The 24,247-nt window shown below is 35.3% G+C and overlaps 1 protein-coding gene across 2 annotated transcripts in view; it reads left to right on the top strand.

Annotated features, from left to right (window-relative positions):
* Nucleotides 1-24,247, top strand: part of EIF3H (eukaryotic translation initiation factor 3 subunit H) — an 86,418-nt gene that overhangs the window by 2,210 nt on the left and 59,961 nt on the right. For both annotated transcript variants that reach the window (XM_068525864.1, XM_068525863.1), the window contains exon 2: nucleotides 17,086-17,242. In XM_068525864.1, the coding sequence (XP_068381965.1) occupies nucleotides 17,086-17,242 (157 nt within the window). The remainder of the gene's footprint in view (nucleotides 1-17,085; nucleotides 17,243-24,247) is intronic.

Here is a 24,247-nt window from a genome sequence, read left to right as displayed (position 1 = left end):
TTGGTTAGCCTCATGTTTAATCACATTTGTTTCCAGTGTCTTGGTAATGGCCAAGGCCAATTTTTCTTCTTTTTTTCTTGAGCCTTTCCTTTCTAAGCTTTAGTCCTGTTTCATCAATTTTTTCTGTATCTTTAATGTTACCTTTCTCTTAACATGTGACCATTGTCAGACTTTCCCATATTAAAATGTTCAGCCCTGTCTCCTTTTGCTTAGTACTTTGTGTTCATTTTTAGTCCCCACTTTTTTCCTTGAAGTCAGTGGTTAAAGAATTTGTCTATATTCGTGGTCTTCCATTCTTTTTTTAACTCACTGCTGCTAGAATCTGCCATCACCAAGTCCCTGACTTAGTTTTTAAAAAGGTCATTGATAACATTATCAAAGAACTGTAAAAAAAAAAAAAAAAAAATCAGGATATATTATACATGCAAAATAGTGTCTGTAGTACATAATTTAAATAATCACAAAGTAAACATCCACTTACCTGGCATTTAACTTGAGAAATAGAACATTATGAGTATCTTTGAAGCCCCTTCCCCTGTTTCATCCTTTTCTCCCATCCCTTCTTCGAAACCTATAATCACTGTTGTGAGCTTTGTTTCAGTGATTTCTTAGTTTTCTCTATAGCTTCGCCACACAGAGTATTCCCAGTTTGTTTAGTTTGTTCTGTTTATATTAATAAAAAATGAAATATTAATTAAATCATAGTATATGTTCACCTGTGTCTTGAATCATATGTATGCGTATCTCATACCATGATTTTGAGATTATTCTGTTCTAGAGTGAGGAGCTATATAATTCATTCATTTTCATTACTATATAGCATTTCATTGTATGACTAGAACATAATTTTCCTCATCTAAATGTTAATGTACAGTTAGATGGCTTGTTTTCGTTGTGTGAAATGATAACTCTCAATAATCTTAATTGTGCATTTCAGTAGGCTTGTCAGTGTGTCTTTAGTTGTACGTTGTGCAGAATCAGTGCTCAGTATATGCTTGTAGAACGGATGAGTGAGTCTTCATTGTAGTCAAGTGGTCTCATTGTTCCTAGAGAAGATCAAGCTAATTCTTCCTATTGGACTTTTCATGTAAAACCCACCTTGTTCCCCCCAAACCAGGCTGAATCTTACCTTTCTTATGTACATTATACTTCTGATACTCAAAGGATGGTCCAAGGACCAGCAAGACAAGCAGAATTGGCCTCGCCTGGTAGCTTGTTAGAAATGCAGAAATACAGTATTTCAGAATTTTTCCTGATCTACTGTTGCAGGTAATTTATAGCATTAATGGTTGAGTAGTACTGCTCTGGGCCACATCAGTCTCTTCCTTTCTCTGAACTTCTTGTGGTGACAGCTTGTGTTGCTCATCTTGGCGTGTAATCATATGCTGTGAATGAAAGGTTTACTGTATATTAAGGAGAGTCAAGAGGAGTACTAGTAGGTATCCCTAAGTAAGGTAGTTTACCTGCCTTAGGTAGGCAAACCTAAGTCCATCTGACTTTTTCATCTCAGGTTGCTTCCAAGGTTTGGATAACCCTGCAGACATCCTGGGCATTGTTTCTTTCCCTTAAGGCGAGAAAGCTTGTTGAAATCCATTTCCTTTTTTAAAAAAACTTCATGACAGTGCTTGCTTCCTGTGTTTATGGCATATACACCACTGGTGACGAGCTATATTAGTGTTGTTCCTTGTAGCTTTGTGGGGATGATTGAAGGAGCTTAGCATACGTGGTGTTTCACTTGGAGATGATTTAATAAATAGCATTTCTGGGCCTTAGTTTCTTCTGCTTTAATGTGAGGATAAGGCATGGCCTTCCTACTGTAATAAATAAAAGCTTAACATATAAAATTTCCTAATGATGTTTAATCATTGTCAATAACAGTTTTAGTAGCTGGGATTGATTTTAGTAGTTGGTATTAGTTACAGTGGGATTCCAAACTGGATGCCTGACCAAGTAAATGGAATATAATGAGAAATTTAAACTGTAGTTGTTGCAGTCTAGATGAAATGGCATGTATCACTTCGCAAATGCCTGCTTCGACATTAAAAGGTGTGGGCACAGTAAGTCTTTTACATCAGATTACTGGTTTTTTATCTTTTGCTTTCTTGTCACCTTTGGCTTCAACTACCTCCTGTATAATTAGAAGTTCTGATCTTATTATCCAGGATTTCATAAGTTTATCCAGATATTTTAAGCCTTGGCAACCTTTTTCTGGGCCTTTAGCACCAATATTGGGGAGAAAAGCCTCTATAAATCATTAGGCTTTGAAGAGGGTGTTTGCCAGTTCTTATTTTTGTGGTCGGATACTCTCACTTTTACTTTACCAAGTCTCTTTTAGATGGTTTTTTAGATAAAAGTTCCTGATTTCAGCACTACATGAAAACTTGGTTGCATTTGCTTTTCTCTGGGAAATTAGTTCATAATTTTGTTTTTGTAAAATATTTAAATTACGGTACTTGGATATTATTTCATTTGGCAGGATATGGGAAAATATACTTAAAGAGAAAATAACTTTATCTTTTCCCCCTGCAAACTACTGTTTGTAGAAGATTGTTCTATAAAATGGTTATCTCCTGTAAAGATTAGACTTGATAGCAAAGTATAGTATAATTTACATATCCATCTATTTGATGACAAACTGTACTTGTTTCATCAAAACTGAAGGGCTGAAGTGCGTACTGGTATATACCAGAGCCGTATTCTGGAGTTTTATTGATGTTGGTACCAAGCCCAAGCATACAAGAAAAAAAAAATGGATTTAGCAAAATAGTGGTAACTCAGTATTAACTTACTCAAAATATAAAACTTTTTTACTCTTTGAGTCTGCATATCAACTGTATTTTAGCATAAAATTTTAAGGATTTATTTTCCTCGCAAATAGTACCTAAATGCCACAGGTATTCATTGAATCTTGATGATTAATACGAAACATTTTTTTTTCTCAATACCTTTACCTTCTATCTCTGTCCCCAACTAGTTTCATTCGATATAAGTAGCAAATGTTTATCTCTGGGATAGCAGTAATGTGCTAAAATTGGATGTTTTAGAAAACAAAAAATGGTATACATTCATAGTAAGAAAACTTTGGAGAAATATAAAAAACACAAAGGAAATTAGTTTATAAGCTCATAACTTGAGGGTGGGTACACTATTAAGAGTTCGGAATTTTCTCTTCTAGCGTTTCTCCAATGCTTTAATAAATATCTATAGTTGAAGTTAATGGGTTAAAGGTGGTTGTGCACATTTTTAAGCATATTAAGCATGTTGTCAAACTGCTCTCCAGAACAGTTGTATAGTTCAGTGTGCTTTCCCACTTACAGAGTATAGAGTGCTGTTTCTTGATACCATTGCCACCTGAAAGTTATGGTTTCTAAAAATCTTAGCCTTTATTTTTAAAATTAAGTATGCCTGTTAGTATGCTTGTTACAGTGATTTCATCAATTCAGTAAACATTTCCTGTCTGATAGTGATAACACTCACAGATCTGCCCAAGTCACCCAGTCTTCTGGTATTATCTTTGATTGTTCCTTAGCGTTTCCCTTGGATTCTCTTAAAGTCACTTACTTAGTAGCTGTGGTCCTAGAATGCAGAAACTCCTTGGAAAAATTCTCATTACACAAAATAAAATCAAACTTTACAGCCTGACTTTTAAGATCCTCTTTACCTTTTGTTTGTAGCCTGCAAATGAGAGCTTGTAGATATACTGTTTTCAAGTTTGGTTTAAGGGTAGCCTTTAAAACAAAACCAACATCTTTTTCTTTTGGGTAGAAGAAAACCCATTTTAGATTTTGTACAGAAATGCATAACCTTCAGTTTTGTTCTGAAGGACCTCTTGAGGATAAAGAAGGTGAATAATCACCTCCTCCTGGGATTATTGTGGTATAGTTTTTATGCTGGAAAGTTCAAGTGCTTTTAATTTATTAAACCTGTTTAATTAAACACAGCCATTTCTCTGGGTACGCATGGTACACAAATCAAAACGCAAAAAAGAGTAGGTAGTGAAAAGAAACTGTCACTTTCATTCCTATCTTCAACCACCCTCTTCTCAGGGGCAGTCATAGTTACTCTTTTTGAATGTTTCCTTCTGGACCTATTTTGGCAAGTATTGCCTCCTGTTAAGGAAGCAGAAACAAACTGTAATCGAAGCACCTAAAAATCACCTTAAGGCCTTCTAATTAAGCAGTGGTTCATGCTGCTGAATATAATAAACTGTGTTGGGAAGCAGACAGCTCATAACAGCTTTGAAATTTTGTTCGTTTTGTGTTAGAGGGGAAATGAATTTTGTTCCAGCTAAGCCTTTTACTTTAGGAAAATTATCTTCTAGCTATATGTGGGAAAATTTGCTTATTGGTTATGTATATTGAGTTGGTAAAGTAAAAATTTAATATTATAAGTTAAATATCCTTTTCAGTTAACATTTAATTGAAATTATACATTTGTATGTTTGACTGCATCATTGTACTTTCTGATGACTAATTTTTATGATGAGAGCAGAGCTATTCTGTTGAATTTCTTGAGGCTGCGTTGTCCTTCTTCCCCTTTCCCCAACAATTAATAGTTGATTTAACTTTAAAACTGTGGACCATCAGTGAGCATTAGATTCAAGAGAATAATTATGAAATACGGTCTTTCAACTGCAATATTATAGAAGCAATATTGGTTAAGTGTATTGGAACATTGTAACTAATCCCATATGTGTCAGGAGCAAAATATCTTTTTTTTTTTTTTTTTTATTGAAGTTACTTGAATTTCTTTCACATCAAAACTTAACAGCAGTGATTGAAATCCTATTTATAATTTGACTCAGCCAGTTATGAAATGGAACCCCATCCCACTTGAGCCATAAAATGTGTTAAATTTAAGACTAATGCTGCTTTCTGTTTTTTGAATTTACATTTTGGCAGTAACTACCTTCTTTGTTCAGTGTTAGAAAAAATGATCCAGGCTTAAGCAAATAAGAAAACTGCCAAGTTCACAGATCAGTCAGTGAGAGAAGCCAGAATTAAATGAAAGTCTAGATATTGACTTTACAGAATATGCTAAGGGGAGAGTCTGTGGCATTACAGGTTCTTTGAGACTAAAATTCTTCTACAGTAATAGCTGTTCTTTGACTGTGATTGATGTGAGAAGTTAAGGCTGTGGACCTTACTTCCCAGAATCTACAAAACTGGAATAAAGCCAGCTAGGAATCATGCATCCTGTCTGACCTCTTCTGTCTGGCTAGCAACTGGTGCAGTTTGGGCTTTACCTTTTTATTTCAGACTTTTAAGAAACTCTTGTAGTGGATCTAGTCTTTATTTTTAGCAAGGATAATGATGTTTTTACGGAAACTTACATCCATCCATCCATACACATATACACAATATTTTGAATAAATCAGTTAATCAATTTACTCACACTCTTGACTTTTTAATGCAGATTAAAAAAATCTTGTCTTGAAACCCTGTGGTACTGGTTGTTATAAGAGATAGCTCTAGGTACAGATGCCTGATAAGTCTTAACAAAAATGGAAATTTGGCGTTAGGTGGCTGATTTTTAATAAGTCATATTTATATCTTATAAGACTGAAAAAAATCTCTGAGGAATAGACTCTGAACATTCTGAGGAGACAAGGGTAAGTGCCATGAGGGTATCTGGCATAGTCTAGTCACTCCCTAAATTTTTGTGGGATAGATAGATGGATGGATGAATGAAAGAGATTAGGTAAAATATTTATTGTAAAATAGTAGTTGTAATAGTAGCTAACGTTTATTGAGGCTTTACTAGGCACAGTGTGATAGGTACTTTGGGTGGGTTATTTTTTAATCCTTGTTAACTATGCTGTGAGAATAGGTACTGACTGATTTATCTCCATAGGAGATAGGTGGTAAGGTAACCTGCTTAAGCTGGCGCTCAAGCTTAATTTTGAATTCTAGTGCCCAGACTAAACTATGCTATATGGTTTTCCTGTTTGTACAGACCAGAGGTTCACATTTGTGTGTACTTGTAAGAATTAATTTTAAGCTTTTACTAAAGTTTTCTCTCTCACTTGAACATTATTTTTTTTCCACAAAAATAAAGATTAATTCTAGAGTTACTGTGTACTAGACAACAAATGGAAGACAGCAAATCAAGGTTTGCATGTTGGGGCTTCAGCTGGGCTCACTCATTCGATACATGATTTACTGTCTTACCTCTGTCTTACAGAGCATGTGATTCAAAGTGGAGTTCTGCTGCTAGAATGAGTTTGTTTTTACCCTTCCTAAAAATACAGAGTTCAGAATAGAATCAAAACTAAGAGAATAGTGGTCTGAGCCCAGCAAGTGCCTGTCCTCTCCTGTAGCAAGTGGGGGTTGGGGGGAAGCTATGGGTTTGATAGCTACACAGTTTAGAGTTCACATCTATTGAGATAATGTTATATTTTGAGAGACTTAGTTATCAGTGACATAAATTAGGAAGTGTTTGATTATAAACTCTCAATGTTCCACTCCTGGAGTTGGGAGAGAACGGTACCTGCCTAACGTTACAGGTTCTATAAACCAGTGCTGATTAAGTGTGAACTGTTATTGGTCTGCCTGAGACAAGCACGGGATTCAGACTGAGTCTTTAGAAACTTTGACAGCAGTTTAATATTGCTTTGTAGCCAAGCGTGTGACCTCTGGGCTTGTGTTCTCTATGTCTTTAAAAATATGTTTTCACTTTCTAGTAAGTAATTTTTATTCTTTGACTAAAATATTGGTCTGTGGTGGGCGGGAGGAAAATGAGTTCTTTGCTGCTTGTAGTTTGAGAAGTACTGTTGTAAGTGATTTTTATGCCTATTTTAGATAATAGCATCTTCCTATAACCAGAGTCTAATCATATTTAGTAGAACCTACCTAAAATAATATTGTGGTCACTAAATACCACTAATTTTACTTTTTTTATTATCAGGTTTAATGGTAAAACATTTTAATAATGTCAACATTTCTTATCTGTGAACTCTAACAAGATGAACAAATAGATTCAGTGTTTGTTTTCCCTAGGTGCACAGTGCAGGTTGCAACCTCAGAGCAGTCCTTACGAGCTCAGCTTTATAAAAGAAGGTTAAAAATGATAGATGGTATAGTTCTAACAATTTGGAACTACTTAGGTCCCAAATCATTTAAACTGGGCTTTCAACAGATCCTTTTTATGTGTAGTACAGAGACAGTGGGAAACCTGCTGCTTTTCCTGGTGAAGATTTATTGCCATAAGTTTGCACAAAGTTTGAATTGATATTTTGCTGATTTATAATTGGCTTAGGTTAGGCTTCTCTTAAACAGATCTCTCTGCTTGTTGAAAACCAGTCTATGTATCTAGAAGTTACCTCTTTCACCGTAATGGTGTGTACATATGCATATTTTCTGGTAATTTTTGTATGTGTGCAGCGACATCTGTGAATTGAGTTGAAGAGCGACCGTATCAACAAGAGATTAGAATTTAAAGTCAGCAGGTGCCCAGGCTTATAGTGTGTGGATTTTTTCTTTTTCTTTTCCTTTCAGAGCCACTTAACCATGCTTCATTCAGTCCATATTTTTTTTTAATGTACCCCAAAGAACATGCTAAAATCAAGATATAGTATGTCCACACCATTCTGTCAACTCAGGAGCACTGTCAAAAAAGGAATTTAAATTAGTTTGTTCTTCTTTGTGCAACTCCATACAGTAAATTGCAGTGATTGCTGTATTTTAAAATAATTTCCCTTAATTTTTTCTTTATTTGATGTTTTTTGAATTAAAAGCAAATACATGCTTATTAAGACTAAGTAAATAATACAAAGATTTATAGAAGAAAAGGTATGTCCTTCCACACCATTCTTGTTCATGCAAACATAAATGCATAACTGCACGTATGTAATACATTTTTATTAGTACTTTTTAAAACTCTTTCTAACCCTTTGTGTGTCATGGGCCTCTGGGAATCTGGCAAATGCCATGGACCTTTTTTCCAAGAAAATGCCCTTAAGTATGTAGACACAAAATATTGCATTTGATTTTAAGAGGTTCTTAGATCTCTTCAAGTTCATTTGTGACCTTCAGGTTTGAATGTTTGCTTTAAGGGTTTATAGACTTGGAGAAGTATACTTGTTAATGTAGAATTTTGGGTAGTGTGGATTCTTTTTTTAGCCATGTCTTTTTTTTGGGGGTGTGTGTTTGTTTGTAAACATGTAAACATCCAATTTCTGGTGAATTAGTTTTACATAAATAGATTTTTCTAGGTAACTGAAATTGTCTATTTAATTACCTAATTAATCTGATTAAATTCTAAAGTACTTTAAAAGAAAAATTCTGAATGTTATACTTTGACTTCTAAAATAATACAGATTTGTTTTTGATTTATTTTGATTTATTTTTGATTACTTAGGCTTATTATAAACTTGAGTTATTTTGAACTTGAGTTTATATATACACATATAAAATATAAATAATGTCAGAATATAGCAGTGGTTCTTAATCTAGTTCCTTGGGCCTTATAGCATTTCAGGGGATCTTTGAACTCTGAAATTGGGGATAAAATTTGGAGTGGGTACATATGAATTGTTTCTTCATCATACAGACATTTTAAAAGTACATACAGTTTTTTTAAAGTTAAGGTATTATTTATACACAAAAAAACCCACTCATTTTAAATGTACAGTTTGATGAACTTTAGTAGTTGTAAATAATTATATAATGGGAACCACAATTATACAGTTATTTGTGACCTTCTGCTCTCGGTATCCTCCCCCTCACCTTGGCCCCAAGGCAACCACTTATCAGCTGTGGTTTTGCCTTTTCTAGAATTCCATATAAAGGAAGTCATATAGTACATAGCATTTTGTTGACTTCTTTCACTCAGTATAATGTTTTTGAGATTCCCTGTTGTTGTATTGATACTTTGTTCCTTTTTAGTGCTGAGTAGTATTCCATAGAATGGATGGCCTATTGCAGTTGTTTATCCACCTGTGTTTGGTAGACTTTTGGGTTGCTTCCAGGTTTTGGCTCTTATGAATAGTGCTACTGTGAACATTTGTGAACATATTTTTGTGTGAATATGTTTTTATTCTTCTTGGGTAAATTCTGAGGAGTAGGAATTTGGATCATGTAGTAAGTTTATATTTAACTCTACGATATTGCAATTACTGTTTTCTCTCTTTCCACCAACAATTTTCATGGAGCTCTAGCTTTTTGGAAAGGTCTTAGTTTCCACTTCCTTGAGTCAAACAAGTCAAGACCCCATCTGCTGACCCAGGACAGAGACTGGGCTGCAGACCAGTTCCTTACCCTTGGGGATTGTATCTAGGTCTGATGTACCTTTGGATACTGCTGTGTTAACTCACAGGGTTAATGCTGTGGTCTGTGAGTTTTCTCTGCTAGCTTGGTTGACTGTCTAGTTAAGCTTTTCAGAAATGCAGCTTATTCATCATTTCTCCATGCACACAGGAGTAGAGGGGGTTGAGGTACTTCGTATTCGTATATTGCAAGGCCTGAAAGTTCCAGATTCAGTTCTTAAATTACTTTTTAACTTTGAACTTCATTAGAGTTGCTACCTTGATTAGAAGAATTTTGGGTGGTAACTTCGTAGATGTATGTTTACCAGGTAAAGATTAACCTTGACAGTGGTATTAGAAATATTGCTGATTATAAAAGCCATGGCAAACGTTTCCTGAAAGGATTTTATTAACATATTGTTTCATAATTCATCAACAAAAATGATATGAAATTGTTAGTTTTGAATTATGTAGTAGTATCTTAGGATGTAACTGAGTCTGCTAGGAGATTGGGTTTATTGTTTATATACCAGAGCTTTTGGTAAAAACATGAACGTGTACTACTACTCCCATCCTACTGTTCATCCCTCTTTAGGCCTTTTTGTTCCCTTAAAATACAACTTGTATATTTTATGAAAAGCAAATATTAGTATTTTTTTGAACTAGTGTTTAAAACCCATAGTTGGCAGATATTCACTTCACCCAGCTCTTCGTAGGGCTGACTGCTTGTTCTTCAGCTCTCTGCTCAGGGGTCATCTCAGAGAGAGGCCTTTTCCAGATCAACCTAGCTAACAGCACATTTCTCTCTTTTCTTCATGGTGCTTTTAACAATGTATAAGCACGTTAATTAATTGTCATTCTGGAATAGTGGTTCTTAAACTGTGAGAATCCCCAACACTCTTTTAGAGGGTGTCCGAGATCTAAACTATTTTCGTAATAATAACTATAAACATTATTTGTCACTTTTACCCTCATTCTTTCATGAGTGTTTAATGGAGGTATTCAGATGCTACATGATGTGTTATGTAAAAGACTGAATGCAGAAGCAGATAGGGGAATCCAGTTGTCTTTTATTAAGCTAGACATTAATAGGATTTACAAAACTATAAAACAGTGTCATTCTCCTATCCTGGTTAAAATTTATTTTTGAAAACGTAAATGTTTTACAGAAATGTGAAACAATGTCATTTTTGTATCCTGATTAAGTTTTTTGTTTTGGAAAGTAGTTATTTTTCATAAAAATGTAATTTAAGTTAGTTTGTGATGCATTTATTGTTTTAAGTGAATAAGGTATTTTGAACATTTTTTGGTTTGAATTTTCATATGTAAATATCAATATAAAAGTTCTTTGAGGTCCACAGTAGTTTTTTTTTTTTTTTTAAACCCAGATTTATAGAATTGCCATTACATGATGCTTTTTTTTTTAAATTTAATTTAATTTTATTTATTTATGTTTGTCTGTGTTGGGTCTTCGTTTCTGTGCGAGGGCTTTCTCTAGTTGCGGCAAGCGGGGGCCACTCTTCATCGCGGTGCGCGGGCCTCTCACTATCGCGGCCTCTCTTGTTGCGGAGCACAGGCTCCAGACACGCAGGCTCAGTAATTGTGGCTCATGGGCCCAGTTGCTCTGTGGCATGTGGGATCTTCCCAGACCAGGGCTCGAACCCGTGTCCCCTGCATTAGCAGGCAGATTCTCAACCACTGCGCCACCAGGGAAGCCCCACAGTAGTTTTTAAGAGTGTTAAAAGGGCCCTTTGATTAAAATATGTGAGAACTGATGTTCTAAAATATAAGCCCCATGAAAGTAAAGGCCTTATGTATTTGATTTAGTTTCATATTCACAGGGCCTGGCATTGCTATAACTGGCCTGTAGAAGTCACTCAGCAAATATCTGGGTGAATGGATTAATGAGTGAATGAAAGAAGCTGAAAATAACAGAATTCTGGTGATTCTGTGCAGGACTTCCAAGTTTTTCTGTAGTAACGGGTCTTTGTAGACATCATATTTGATAGAAAATTACTCCAATTCATCAGAAAGCATAATCTTTATTTTGGTCAGATTTAAATTGTTCCCTGGTAGGGAACTGGAAGTTTCTGATGTGATTTTTTTTTTTATTTTTTATATTTTATTTATTTATTTTTATTTATTTATTTATTTATTTATTTATTTATTTATTTATTTATTTATTTATTTATTTATTTATTTATTTATTTTGATGTGATTTTGATTAGAGATTCTGCTAAGTGTTCCTTTCCAGGAAGGATGGAAGATTTAACCCATCATGCTTATTAATTAACTCGAAGTTTAGGTTGATTGACTTCTGGTATAATTAATTTTTTTAGATATTTTAGATTATTATTCATATTTTATCCTGTAGTATTGAGAATACTTTCTGTCTTGGAAGTTAAATTCTTTGTTGCTTTTAGCCTTTTGGGCAAAGTTAGGTTTTCATTTTTTTTTTTAAATGCCAGACACTTAAAGAAATAGTATTTTGTTCATTAGAGATTAGAAACAGTCTGCTTTGCTTTTTCAAATTGTCTGCACTGAATAGTAAACAATAGTAGGAAAAAATGGTTCCTCTAGGGTACTTTCAGCAGACAGGAAGTCTGTTTACTGTCTTGCAGGTTGGGATTCTTTGGCAAGATTTGCCCATCCTGAGAACATGCAAACTTCAGAAAACTAGGGGATGGTTCTAGAGACTGCTGACCTAGTCCAAGAGCAGTACTTACTGTGCAGGGCATATCAAGGAGGTTAATAAGCATTTAGACTCAGAGTATGACAATGTTAGGGAGGTGTAGAAGAATATGGTAATTTCAGATTCTGCTGGCCAGTTTGTTTCTGTCCCGTAAGGCATAATTTGTAGAAGAATCTTCACTTACCTGCTAATTTATAGGATAAAGGAACCTGGTTGGCACTAGTTCATAAGTAGTCATAAATATGGGGTCAAGCTATAAAGAGTAAGTTTTACTCTGCTGTAGACATGTGAATACTTCTCAGATGAACTGCTCACATTACCATTCCTCTCATTTTTTTATTGTAGGGATCCTTCCAAGTAGGGCTTGAGCTTCTCTTTATGCTTTTATAAATAAAAGGTTCATTCTTGGGTCTGTATTTCTCAGTGTACTCACTTTTTAGCAACACAGGGAGTCTTAAAACAGGAAAGAAAACTTGTGGTTTAACCAGCTGAGTGCATTGCAATCACCTGAGAAGTCAGAACAAAAGGACTTCCCTGGTGGCGCAGTGGTTGAGAGTCCGCCTGCCAGTGCAGGGGACACGGGTTCAAGCCCTGGTCTGGGAAGGTCCCACATGCCGCGGAGCAACTAAGCCCATGTACCACAACCACTGAGCCCTTATGCCACAACTACTGAGCCCGTGTGCCTAGAGCCCACGCTCCGCGACAAGAGAAGCCACCTCAATGAGAAGCCCGTGCACTGCAACAAAGAGTAGCCCCTGCTCCCCGCAACTACAGAAAGCCTGCGCACAGCAACGAAGACCCAACACAGCCAAAAAAACAAAAACAAAAAAACCCACCTCATTAAAAAAAAAACAACAAAAAACAGAACAAAAAAGGAAGGCTGGTCCATACCACCTCATTAAAAGTTAGAATGAAGTAGGATGTTAGAATCACCTGGAGAATCTAAAAACAAAAATAGAAACCCAAACCAAAAAAAAAAAAAAGCCCACAAAACCCCAAACCCAAAAAACCAGTATAGGAACCCCAACCCAGGTTAACTAACTCTGATTTTCAGGGATTGGGTTTCAGGCATCAGTATTTTAAAAATATTGATGGCTGTCATATGTAGCCGGGGTGAAGACCTCTCTTCATTTATTTAAAAAAGCTCCCCAGGTCATTTTGATACGCTAAGAACATTTGTGATGCTTATAAACAAAATATAATAGAGGGGTATGTTTTTGTTTTGGGGAGCTATGAAGCTTTCCATGTACCTTGCTTTCAAGAGTCAGGACAGGTAGCATGACATCAATAAACAGGATTAATTAAGAGTATATCAGCACTGTTTTATGGACAGAAACATATGATTGGTTGGAGGGAGAGAAAAATGAAAGGCCAGTGAGCATGACTGAAACAGGACATGTGTGGCGGAACGTTCCCATCTTGTGGCTTGTGAGGATAGTGCTGCTACAAGCAGTGGCAGTTTCCTGTTAATGCTACTTCTTGTTGTCAGGGCACAAAAAATGTGACCACCAGTACCATTCCCTCAGTCTTTTTGCTGCAGGTCCCTGTAAATCCTTCACTGAACTTTTCTTAACTCCATGCAGAAACCCTGCGTCTACAACTTAGTTACAGAGACTTCTTCCAGAGCTGTTGCCCCTGCATTCTGTTTCAGCCTTGTTATGAAAGACATATTTGGAGCCTAAAGTTACTCAGTTACTGTGAAGTAAGTAATTAAACGTACCTTGGTGTCAGAAGTCAATCTCCCTTTCCTGATTTAATAAATCTCTGTCAGATTATCTGTTTCCTCCTCTGTAAAATGGGAAAATAATATTACTGACTTTGTAGAGTGATTGTGAGGATTAAATGAGTAATTGCATGTGAGGCACTTGGTGGAGTGCTTGACATAAGTGATTGATAAATGTTTACCATTCATTCCTTTAGCAAATATATTTTGAGTATTTTTTATGTGCTAGTACCTGTGTTGGGTGTTGAAGATGCGGTGAGTAAAAGCATCCCTTCATTTTTACGAGGACATTTAAGAGGGGAGGCCATGAGCAGTACATGGATTCTTACTTATAAATACCAATAATATGTGGAATATTTTTCTATGTACAGTAACTTCTTGGTTATTTGGGTAGAATATCAGAAGGCTGTATGTCAGTAGGTTCCCTCTGCTCAGGAGTTTCCTTTTGACATCTAGATGAGCCTACTCTGAAGTTTGTAATGCAATTCTAGTACATTATTTTTTGAACTAAAGAATTGAGATTTTAATGTGTATATAGGAAATAGGAAGGCTATAAAATGTCAAAGTGAAGAATGAGTTTGCTTAGTTTTGATAAAGTTGTTTTTTTTCTGAATGTTTTATTTCATCAGATTTTATTTAATTGGTAAGATCATTTTAGTGATCACCAGGCCTTTTCTAAAGGCTTCTATTTTGGACAGCCATAAATGCTAGAGAGAATTCATCTTTAAAATTGAAATACTCTTTCCTGAAACTGTCACCTGTGGTCCTTAGTTTGCCTTTCAAAGTAAGACGCATCCTCTAGTGCTTCACTATTTGGAAAGTGCTCTTTGTGAGTGTCCCTAGCGTGGAGAGAGATCTGAATTCATTGAACTGGTTCTCATCACAGAGTTTTAAACTCTCTCTCTCTTATAATTAGCCCTTTTGGGGTATACTTATTCATGTTGATGGTGTTTAGCCGATGGTTAAACCGCTGTGCTTTTCCCGTTGCTCGGTTGAATACTGTTACTGGTAAATTTTCTCTTCATTGTCATAGAGAACTGGCTGTAACAGGTCAGCGATGCTAGAAGAAGGAGTGAGATAATCATTTCTTTTGCTTGGAGCGCTGTGCTTCTGTGGAGCTGTATAAGTTGCGTTGATTCTTGGGGCAAGCATATGAGGCTGCTATGCTGTTTGGTTACATTGCTCCCAATCCCTTTACAGTTCACTTTGGTAAAAGTGAAGACAGTGTTTCAATATAAGATATTTTTACACTATGCTAATTTGTTTTTAAACATAATAATTATTTTTTCTCACCTCTATTTTCTTTATAAAAGGAAATAAGGTTATTTTGGCCTGGCTTTTTGTGAAACTATGCTGGGCCCTAGTCATCGATACTCCTTTTTGCACACACAGGAACCAGCTGTTAGGAATCAGTTCTAGGATTTGTGCAAAGATCTACGTTAAGTTCAGATACCTTCTAGCATCTCTCATTTACTTTGATTTCAACTGTGGTTCAGTGATCTCATTAATAGGGTTAAGTATCCAGGAAACTAGGTAAACTACACAAGTTGGTAGGTGTATTTGTGATAACTCTTTATCAGTTTTATTTATCCCTTCTTAGTCATTCATGTTTCTTCTGTTCTTTAAGTGTGTGAAATGATTGTTCTTGGCAGAGAGTCAAGTTGAATAGGAATTAAACAGTTCTGTTTTCTTTTTATTGATAAAGTCAGTAATATTGATGATTTATTGAGCATTTATTACATGGCAGACCCTGTGTGAAGTATTTACTGTACATTTTCTCATTTTTAATAGTGTCAATAATGCTATGAAGTAGCTCCATTTTGCAAGTCAGAAGTCTAAGACTTAGGAAGATTAAATAGCTTTCCCAAGGTCACAGCTAATAAATGCTAGAGCTGTAAATCATTCCTATTCCTGCATGACCCCTTAAGCCCATTTTGTGCCTTTCAAGAAGTGGAGAGGTCTTTTATACAGGAATGTGTAAGGTTTGTACACTCTCGCCACTTCACAGCATTGAAGTAGTACACCAGCTAGTACTGCCAGTCCTATATTAAGCTCTTTTCCCTGCTGACAGCTTGCTGTTCTTAGGAGGTCTGGATCTTACACTGGTGTAAAGTCTTTTTGGGTCTGTTCATCACAGAGTCTTTGCTTCATATCTGTTCCTAACTCATGGTTTTAATTATTAAGTTACTGATATGAAAGTCATCTCCTTGTTAAAGTATGCACATGAGCTTTGGAGTTTGACTTGGTTTAAATCTTGGTTCTACCATTTCCTGGATGTGTGATCTTTAGTCATTTGCTCCTCTCTGCTTCAGTTTTCTTATTTGTAAAATGAGTATAATAATGCCTTTTCCCTAAGGTAGTTGTGAGAATTACGTGATTGATAATACATGTAAAATAATTAGAATACTGCCTGGCACATGATGTTCAATAATTGTAACCTGTGTTACTAACTGGTTACCAATGATTTATTTCTGTCAATAATATACTTGTTTTAAATGAAACGCTAATCAGTAAGATACTCATTATCATTTTGTTGTTAGACTTATTTTTTCCCTCTGAGGACTTTCCGTTATATTTTAGACTGTATTGCCCTTTAGTCTTCAGGCCATGGGCTTGTACTGAATAATAGACTACTATTAACAAATACTATGTGCCAAGCACTATTCAAAGCCCATTAATGTATTACCAATCTCATGTTGTAGGAATTATTATTAATCATTACTGTTACTGTGAACTTTTAAATTAATTGCCTGTTCAATGATGTTACCTCTTTATCTTTATGGAAATATTAAAGGAGAGAGTAATAGTAAGAGCTGACTAATCCATTAGAGATTATTTGGTGTATCCTTCTGGTTGAGAAAAATGAGGTAGTGCTAGAGACTGGGTTCTCTTTGTGTTCTCTGTTACCAAGCAGATTCTTCTTAGATACATGTTCCCATTGTCGCTTCCTCTGATTAATTAGATGCTCTGTTCAGGAACCATCCTGAGGTGTTGAGAATTTGTCAGAGGGTTCTGCTTTTAGGTGTTCAGATAATTGAGGTCTTTATCTCTGTGTTTTAATGATACTTTTATCATCTGTGGCAGGAAATTATCTTACTATTAACAAAGGTTAACAGGATCACTTTGTAATGATCTCAGGTTGAGGTGATGTTGTTTGATTTGACTGAAGGAACTCTTGGATGGCAGACCTTTAGGGAGCCTTGACTTGAAGGTTGTGAGTGCTATACATGGACATTTTTGACATGTCTTCAAATTCCAAGAGTTTCAGATGTACATTTAGACTATGTAAGACTCTATTATTTATGTAAGGGTAAAGGAAATGATTTGTAAGGAATTTGGTTAGGCAAGTTTTATTTTTTCTTTGAAATAAAGGAAGTGTAAACTATAAGATGGTATTTAAGCTTCTTTCTGTTTTTTTTCTTTTAGGTGGTATTAAAGATTATCAAACATTACCAAGAAGAAGGACAGGGAACTGAGGTGGTTCAAGGAGTGCTTTTGGGCCTTGTTGTAGAAGATCGGCTTGAAATTACCAACTGCTTTCCTTTCCCCCAGCACACTGAAGATGATGCTGACTTTGATGAAGGTAAGGGTACTCGTCTTACTGTGTCTTTGCAGTGCGCACAAATGGTTATTAATCCAATGTTCACCATAACCTTGGATAATCTCTTATTGGGAGTCTATCAGGGTAGCCTAGTTCTGAGTTTCTTGAAAAAAAAAATTATACAAATTCTCGGAAATGAAGATTTATTATCAAAAACTTCACTAGTTTGGCCTTTACTTATTTGGAATTTGTGATTCTGATCATTTGGATAGGAGCTGTGCTGATGTTAACTTTCCCATTATGAAATCAGCTTGCCAAATACATTGTGAAGGACAGGGATTGTCATTGTGTCCAACACCCATTTCCTGCTATAGTATTTGGCTTACTGTTTAAGAAAAGATGAGTTGAGCTATCTACTTCAGAAAGACGGCACTCCTTAAGCATTTCAGGAGCATTTTATTTTTGTGCTACAGGTATAATTGCTTTGTTAGCAAAGGCTAATAGTAGTTAAAAGCTCATCCCAAACGCCAAGGTCAGCATCCTAAAGGATTTAAAAAAAAATGTAGTTGAAGATAATTTCTCACTTGTCTGAACTCTCAGAACTCATTTTGTACATACCTTTTTTTTTTAATGGCAGTTAAGACAAATAACATTTATCAGCTTAATTATTTTTAAGTGTACAATAGTGTTAACTTTATGCCACTTGTTGTGCAGCAGATCTCTAGAACTTCCATTTTGCAAAAACTTAAACTCCATATCCATTGACCACTCCTCCCCTTTTTGCCCTCCCCGAACCCCTAGCAGCCACCATTCTACTTTCTGTTTCTAAGAGGTTGACTGCTTTAGATACCACTTATAAGTGGAATCGTGCGGTATTTGTCTTTTTGTGACTGGCTTATTTCACTTAGCTTAAGGTCCTTAAAGCTCATTCATGTTGTAGCATATGGCAGGATTTCCTTCATTTTTAAGGCTGAATAATACTCCCTTGTATGTATATACTATACTTTCTTTTTCCATTCATTCATTGATGGATATTTAGATGTTTTTTACCTCTTGGCTACTGTGAATAATGCTGCAAGTGTCTCTTCAAGATCTTATTTTCAGTTCTCTTGGATATATAATCTTGTCAGAAGTGGGATTTGCTGGATCGTGTGAAAATTCTGTATGTAATTTTTTTTGTAGAACTTTCATAGTGTTTTCCACAGTGACTACACCAGTTGACATTCTCACCAACAGTGCGTGAGGGGTCCTTTTTCTCGATCTTCTTGCCAACACTTGTTATTTGTTGTCTTATTGATGATAGCCATTCCGACAGGTGTGAGGCGATCTTTCATTGTGGTTTTGATTTACATTTCCTTGATATTAGTGATGTTGAGCATCTCTTCATATGCTTGTTGGCCATTTTTATGGTTTCTTTAGAAGGAGAAATATCTCTTCAAGTCCTTTGCTAATTTTTTAGGATTTCTTTTGTTGTTGTTGCTCAGCTGAAGGAGTTCTTTATATATTCTGGATATTAACTCATTCTCGTATATATGGTTTATAGATGTTTTGTTCCTTTCACTCTTTTGTTTCCTTTGTTGCGCAGAAGCTTTAATATAATTTGACTTATCTATTTTTGGTTTTGTTGCCTTTGCTTTTGGTGTAACATCCAAGAAACCATTGCCAAGACCAATGTTATGACGGTTCTTCCCTGTATTTTCTTCTAGGAGTTTTATGCCAGTGCCGTACTCTTTTGATTATTGTTGCTTTGTAATATGTTTTGGAATCAAGAAGTGTGAGGTCTCCAGCTTTATTTTTCTTTCTCAAGATTATTTTGGCTATTTAGGGTCCTTTGGGATTCCATACAAATTTTAGATGGTTTTTTCCTATTTCTGCAAAAAAAAAAATGCCATTGGGATTTTGATAGGGATTGCATTGAATCTGTAGATCACATTGGGTAGTATGGACATTTTAACAATATTAAATCTTCTAGTCCATGAATACAGGCTGGATGTCTTTCCATTTATGTGTGTCGTCTTTACTTTTGTTCAGCAGTGTTTTGTAGTTTTCAGTGTACAAGTGTTGTGCCGCATTGGTTGAGTTTGTTCCTAAGTATTTCATTCTTTTTGGTGCTATTGTAAAAGAGATTGTCTTTTAAGTTTCTTTTTATCATTCATTTTCTATATAACTTTTAATTGATCAACTTTAACTTAGATAAAATGTTATCTCATTTGACTTCACATCCTTATAGTACCTTGAACATTTAATAACACAAAGTATATTCTTACTGAGGTTAATACCTTGATATTTCAGTTTGGTCTGCACATCTTTTTTGCGTTAAGATAATACTTCTAGAAACTAACCAAGGCTGTTTTATTTTAGGCACTTAAGTATTTGCATTATTAAAAAATTTTCGTGCAATATGCATTTTATTTTGTTTTATTTTAAGCCAGTCAGGGTCTCCTTGTTTCATTTGAACTACTGTAATATTAATATTAAATGTGTGTAATACTCACATAGGATTATGGTTGGGATTTCTCTTCAGTCTGTTTTGGCAGTATTAAGTTATCTCTATTCCCATATTCACCAGCCTATCTGGAGATACTTAATTATAATTCAGTAATAACTATTTTAGATCTGGAAGACAAGGGAGAAGACCAGGGATTGTTAGCACAATTTCTTTGATTTACAAGTTAGGAGCCTGAGAGGTTCATTTGAAGTGACTTACTCAGTTTCCTTGTTAGTGGCACAGTTGGGAGCAGAATCCATTCCTGAACAGTTTGCGTTGTCACGTGGCTTTCTCGGGTAATTAATTTTGTTTTATAAAATTCTCAATTTAGAATATGAGCAAGAAATAGCTGTTCAGTGCAAATATGGTAGATGAACAAAGCAAAATGTCTGACTAATTTTAGATCTTGATCATTGGAAGCTAACTTTTTTTTCCTGCTTTTTAAAAAAAAAATTTTTTTTATTATTAGTCATCCATTTTATACATATCAGTGTATACATGTCAATCCCAATCGCCCAATTCATCACAACACCACCCCCCCCCCCCCCCCCCGCTGCCGCTTTCCCCCCTTGGTGTCCATATGTTTGTTCTCTACATCTGTGTCTCAATTTCTGCCCTGCAAACCGGTTCATCTATACCATTTTTCTAGGTTCCACATATATGCGTTAATATACGATATTTGTTTTTCTCTTTCTGACTTAGTTTACTCTGTTTGATAGTCTCTAGATCCATCCACATCTCTACAAATGACGCAATTTCGTTCCTTTTTATGGCTGAGTAATATTCCATTGTGTATATGTACCACATCTTCTTTATCCATTCGTCTGTCGATGGGCATTTTGGTTGCTTCCATGACCTGGCTATTGTAAATAGTGCTGCAATGAACATTTGGGTGCATGTGTCTTTTGGAATTATGGTTTTCTCTGGGTATATGCCCAGTAGTGGGATTGCTGGGTCATATGGTAATTCTATTTTTAGTTTTTTAAGGAACCTCCATACTGTTCTCCATGGAAGCTGACTTCTTTTATGGACTTGAGATAATTGGCCTTTGTACCTTTTCATTAACATGTGCTTTAAGAAGCTCATTAAAAAATGGTTTAATAACACCAAGATTAGAACAGACTTCAATTTAATGTTAAATAATAAAAAAAAATTACGGGGCATTGTTTGCTGTATATTATATGTGCATTTCCTATAATCATTTACTCTACATAGTTGAAGGTTTTATCAGTCCCATTTTCCAGATTAGGAAACTGAGGCCAACTTGTCCAGAATCATTTAACTGGCAATTGGTAGAATAGGGATTGAGATCTTTGGGTTCCTGGTCCCAAATCCCATGATTTTCCCACTAAAATGGTGTTGATTTTAGAAATTTAATGAAGTAGAAGCCAGTGATTAAAGGGTGTTGAGTGCAGAGCATCATTATTCTATATCATAAATTTGTTTGTGGGAAAAACAACTGAATTTGAATTAGATTTTCTTGGTTTGCCTTTGGAAGCTAGTAGGTTTTGCCATTTTTCTTATGTATGTGAATAATCTTAAGACAATGCTCTATATTTCTTCATAGCCTCCTGTAGTAGTCTTAAATTTTAGGTTCTCTCACTTAATCCATTTATTTAAGTTTTTTTCGATGTGAACCATTTTTTAAAGTCTTTATTGAATTTGTTACAATATTGCTTCTGTTTTATGTTTCGGTGTTTTGGTGGAGAGGCATTTGGGATCTTAGCTCCCCGACCAGGGATTGAACCCGCACCCCCTGTATTGGAAGGCGAAGTCTTAACCTCTGGACCGCCAGGGAAGTCCCCATTTATTTATCTTAATGGGCATTGGTATGCAGTCACCATTAGATGTTTATCAAACCTTGATAAAAGCTAAATTTTCCCATTATAGTCCTGCATGTTGATTATTTTAAATCATGCTAAAGTAAAGGCCTGTTGTTTTGCTTACTGCTATTCTGGTATTATATGCTTGCTAAAACTAGTATTTATTCAGGGAAGGATCTTTTCCTCTGCTTTTCACCCTATGGAAGTAAAATACTCACCGAACATTTAATAAGTTTAGTGATTATGTATTTCGAGTTGTGTTAGGTTGGTTTTTTTTGGTTTGTGTGTTTTTGTGCCTCGTGTAAAGTTGAGATTTCTAATCTGTGGTCCAAAAGAGAGATGTTTTAAATTAGGGCCTGGCAAATTTTGATCTGTGGGCCTGCTTTTGCATATAAAGTTTTATTGAAACACTCTCATGCCCATTCACTTATGTATTTTCTGTGGCTGTGTTCCTGCTACAGTGGCTTAGTTGAGTAGTTGTGACAGAGACCATATGGGCACCGAGCCTGAATTTTTTTTTTATTTTTTTACTGTCTGGTTCTTTAAGAAAGTTTGACTACTTCTTTTTTATATATAACTTTTTCTTGTTATTTTCCTGCTCTCAAAAGTTAAAGATAGCTCCTTCTTTTCATCATAAATTGATGGCTTTTTGTTTGTTACTTATTTCTTCTAGATGTTGCCCTTGACATTGACTCTCATCCAGAATGTATTATGGGCACTGTAATGAAAATGCTGGTATTATCAGGTGTTTGTTTCTCTGATGCACCTGGAAGGTATCAGAATGGTATTCACTTTAATTTTAATGCATTTTTCTTTTCAAAAAAATCCCACATATTATTGGTATTTGTGGGAACTGTCTGTGGATAACAGGGAAGAAAGGCTTTCAATTAATGGTTGTAGACTTGTGACCAGGTATTGTGGAAAGGTAGTGGTATGAGGCCTGAAAACCCGGGTGGAAATTTCAGCTCTATACTTAGGATCTGTGTGACGCCGAATAATTCACTTCTGAACCTGTTTTTATCTGACTCGCTAATGTTTTTCATCAAGCACGTATTAATTGCTTATATACTGAACATTGGGAACATAGCTGAAGGATAATTTCCTTATGAGATTAACTTTCTGAGTAGTGCTACCATGGATGATGTTACAATAAGCTGATACAGAAAACAAGAAACAGTTGTGGCATGAAGTTTCTCTTGTTTCTTTCCATGAATTGACATTTTTTTTTTTGCATATGTGATAACTTCTCCTTTGAGTGGTTTAAATCTCGATAAACTTTTATGTTACAGAATTTACTTTCTAGAGAGATAATATGCTCATATTAGAGAATATATGATATTTAAAAAATTAAGTAGAAAAACTCATATTAAAATTCCCATTAGGGGGCACTATTATCAAGCTTAGGAGAACTGGAGACTAATTTGTTTTCTCAGACATGCAACCCGAGGCTTGCTGAAAGGGAAAAATATTTTCACCCGATAAGATTCAGATACTGTTTTATACAACTGAATTCCTTAAATATGTTATAAAGTGCAGTGAATTAAACACAGATCCAATAACTCACTGTCTTGTTTTTCAGCAGACTAAATCAATATAATATTGTAGGTGATACAAGAAGCTTACTTTATTCTGCATCAGAGCCAAATCCATAATTTTCATATTTGGAATAGACAATTTTTTAAATTTTGCTCCTTTAAGTCGGTCACAAAGGATGATCCTTGGCCTTCAAATAAGTTTCTTTCAGAAGTGAAGCATGAAGACTGTATTGTGCTACTAAAATGCAGTTAGGGGAATGAAGTGATGCCTAACTGAGACAGTATTGACGTGTGCAGCATGTGTAATTACTGAAGTAATTCCACACAGTGAAGTGATATGTACACACACATAGCTCTTAACCTCTGTTTATTTTCAGGTACTTGAAAATTATTTTCTTAGACTCAAGTTTAGTGTTAGAGCAGGAAACACTACTAAAGACTGTGTTATACGCTATCATTTTATCATTAAGCTACCAACAGAAGAGCAGTAAGTAGTATCGTCTTAAACAGACTCTTCAAAGGCTAAAATAAGAATTGGCAAAAATGTAATTAAAATAAATGTAATCACAGTAATTTTTCATGGCATAGGTGTTATTTTTCTGTCACTGGGTTCGGAGAGAGTGGGTTTGTATAGTTATATTACTTGCAATACTTTCTGCATAGGTAAGCTATATTTTACACTGGAGAAAGTCTCTGCTTAATTACTTGCTTCCTGAAGTCTCGCCTTCCTTCTCCTTAGTTTGCTTGCAGCCCACACCGAGTGCAAAACTGCTTTAACCCTAGCTGATGATCACTATTTCGGCTTTGTATTGCTTTTGAGTTCAGGGAAGGGTTGAGTCAGAATGGAGAAAGCTTTTCATGTTTTTTCAGACAGATGGGGACATTTTGTAAAAAGACATGATGTTTACTTATTATTTTGTATTATCTTCCATCTGTATGAACAGTCATTGATCACTGTGGTCTGTTTGACAGATTTCGTTTTTCTAAAAATCCTGTTTTATTGCTTTTTTCCCCCCCAAAGAGCTTTTCTTGGTGGAAATATTGGAAATATTATATATAGATAGTTTTGAAGTGTGTTTTGAAACTTACTGGAGAAGTAGGAGCATGTATACTTTGTGACCTCGGATCATCAAGTGGAGGTATGATAATGTTTCAGATATCAGAAAAAAAATTCCTTTTCAGCTTTTATCCAGCAAATTGC

Source organism: Eschrichtius robustus, chromosome 17 (genome assembly GCF_028021215.1).
Source record: "Eschrichtius robustus isolate mEscRob2 chromosome 17, mEscRob2.pri, whole genome shotgun sequence".
In the NCBI taxonomy this organism is placed as follows: domain Eukaryota; kingdom Metazoa; phylum Chordata; class Mammalia; order Artiodactyla; family Eschrichtiidae; genus Eschrichtius; species Eschrichtius robustus.
This window is presented reverse-complemented; position numbering and strand designations above follow the sequence as displayed.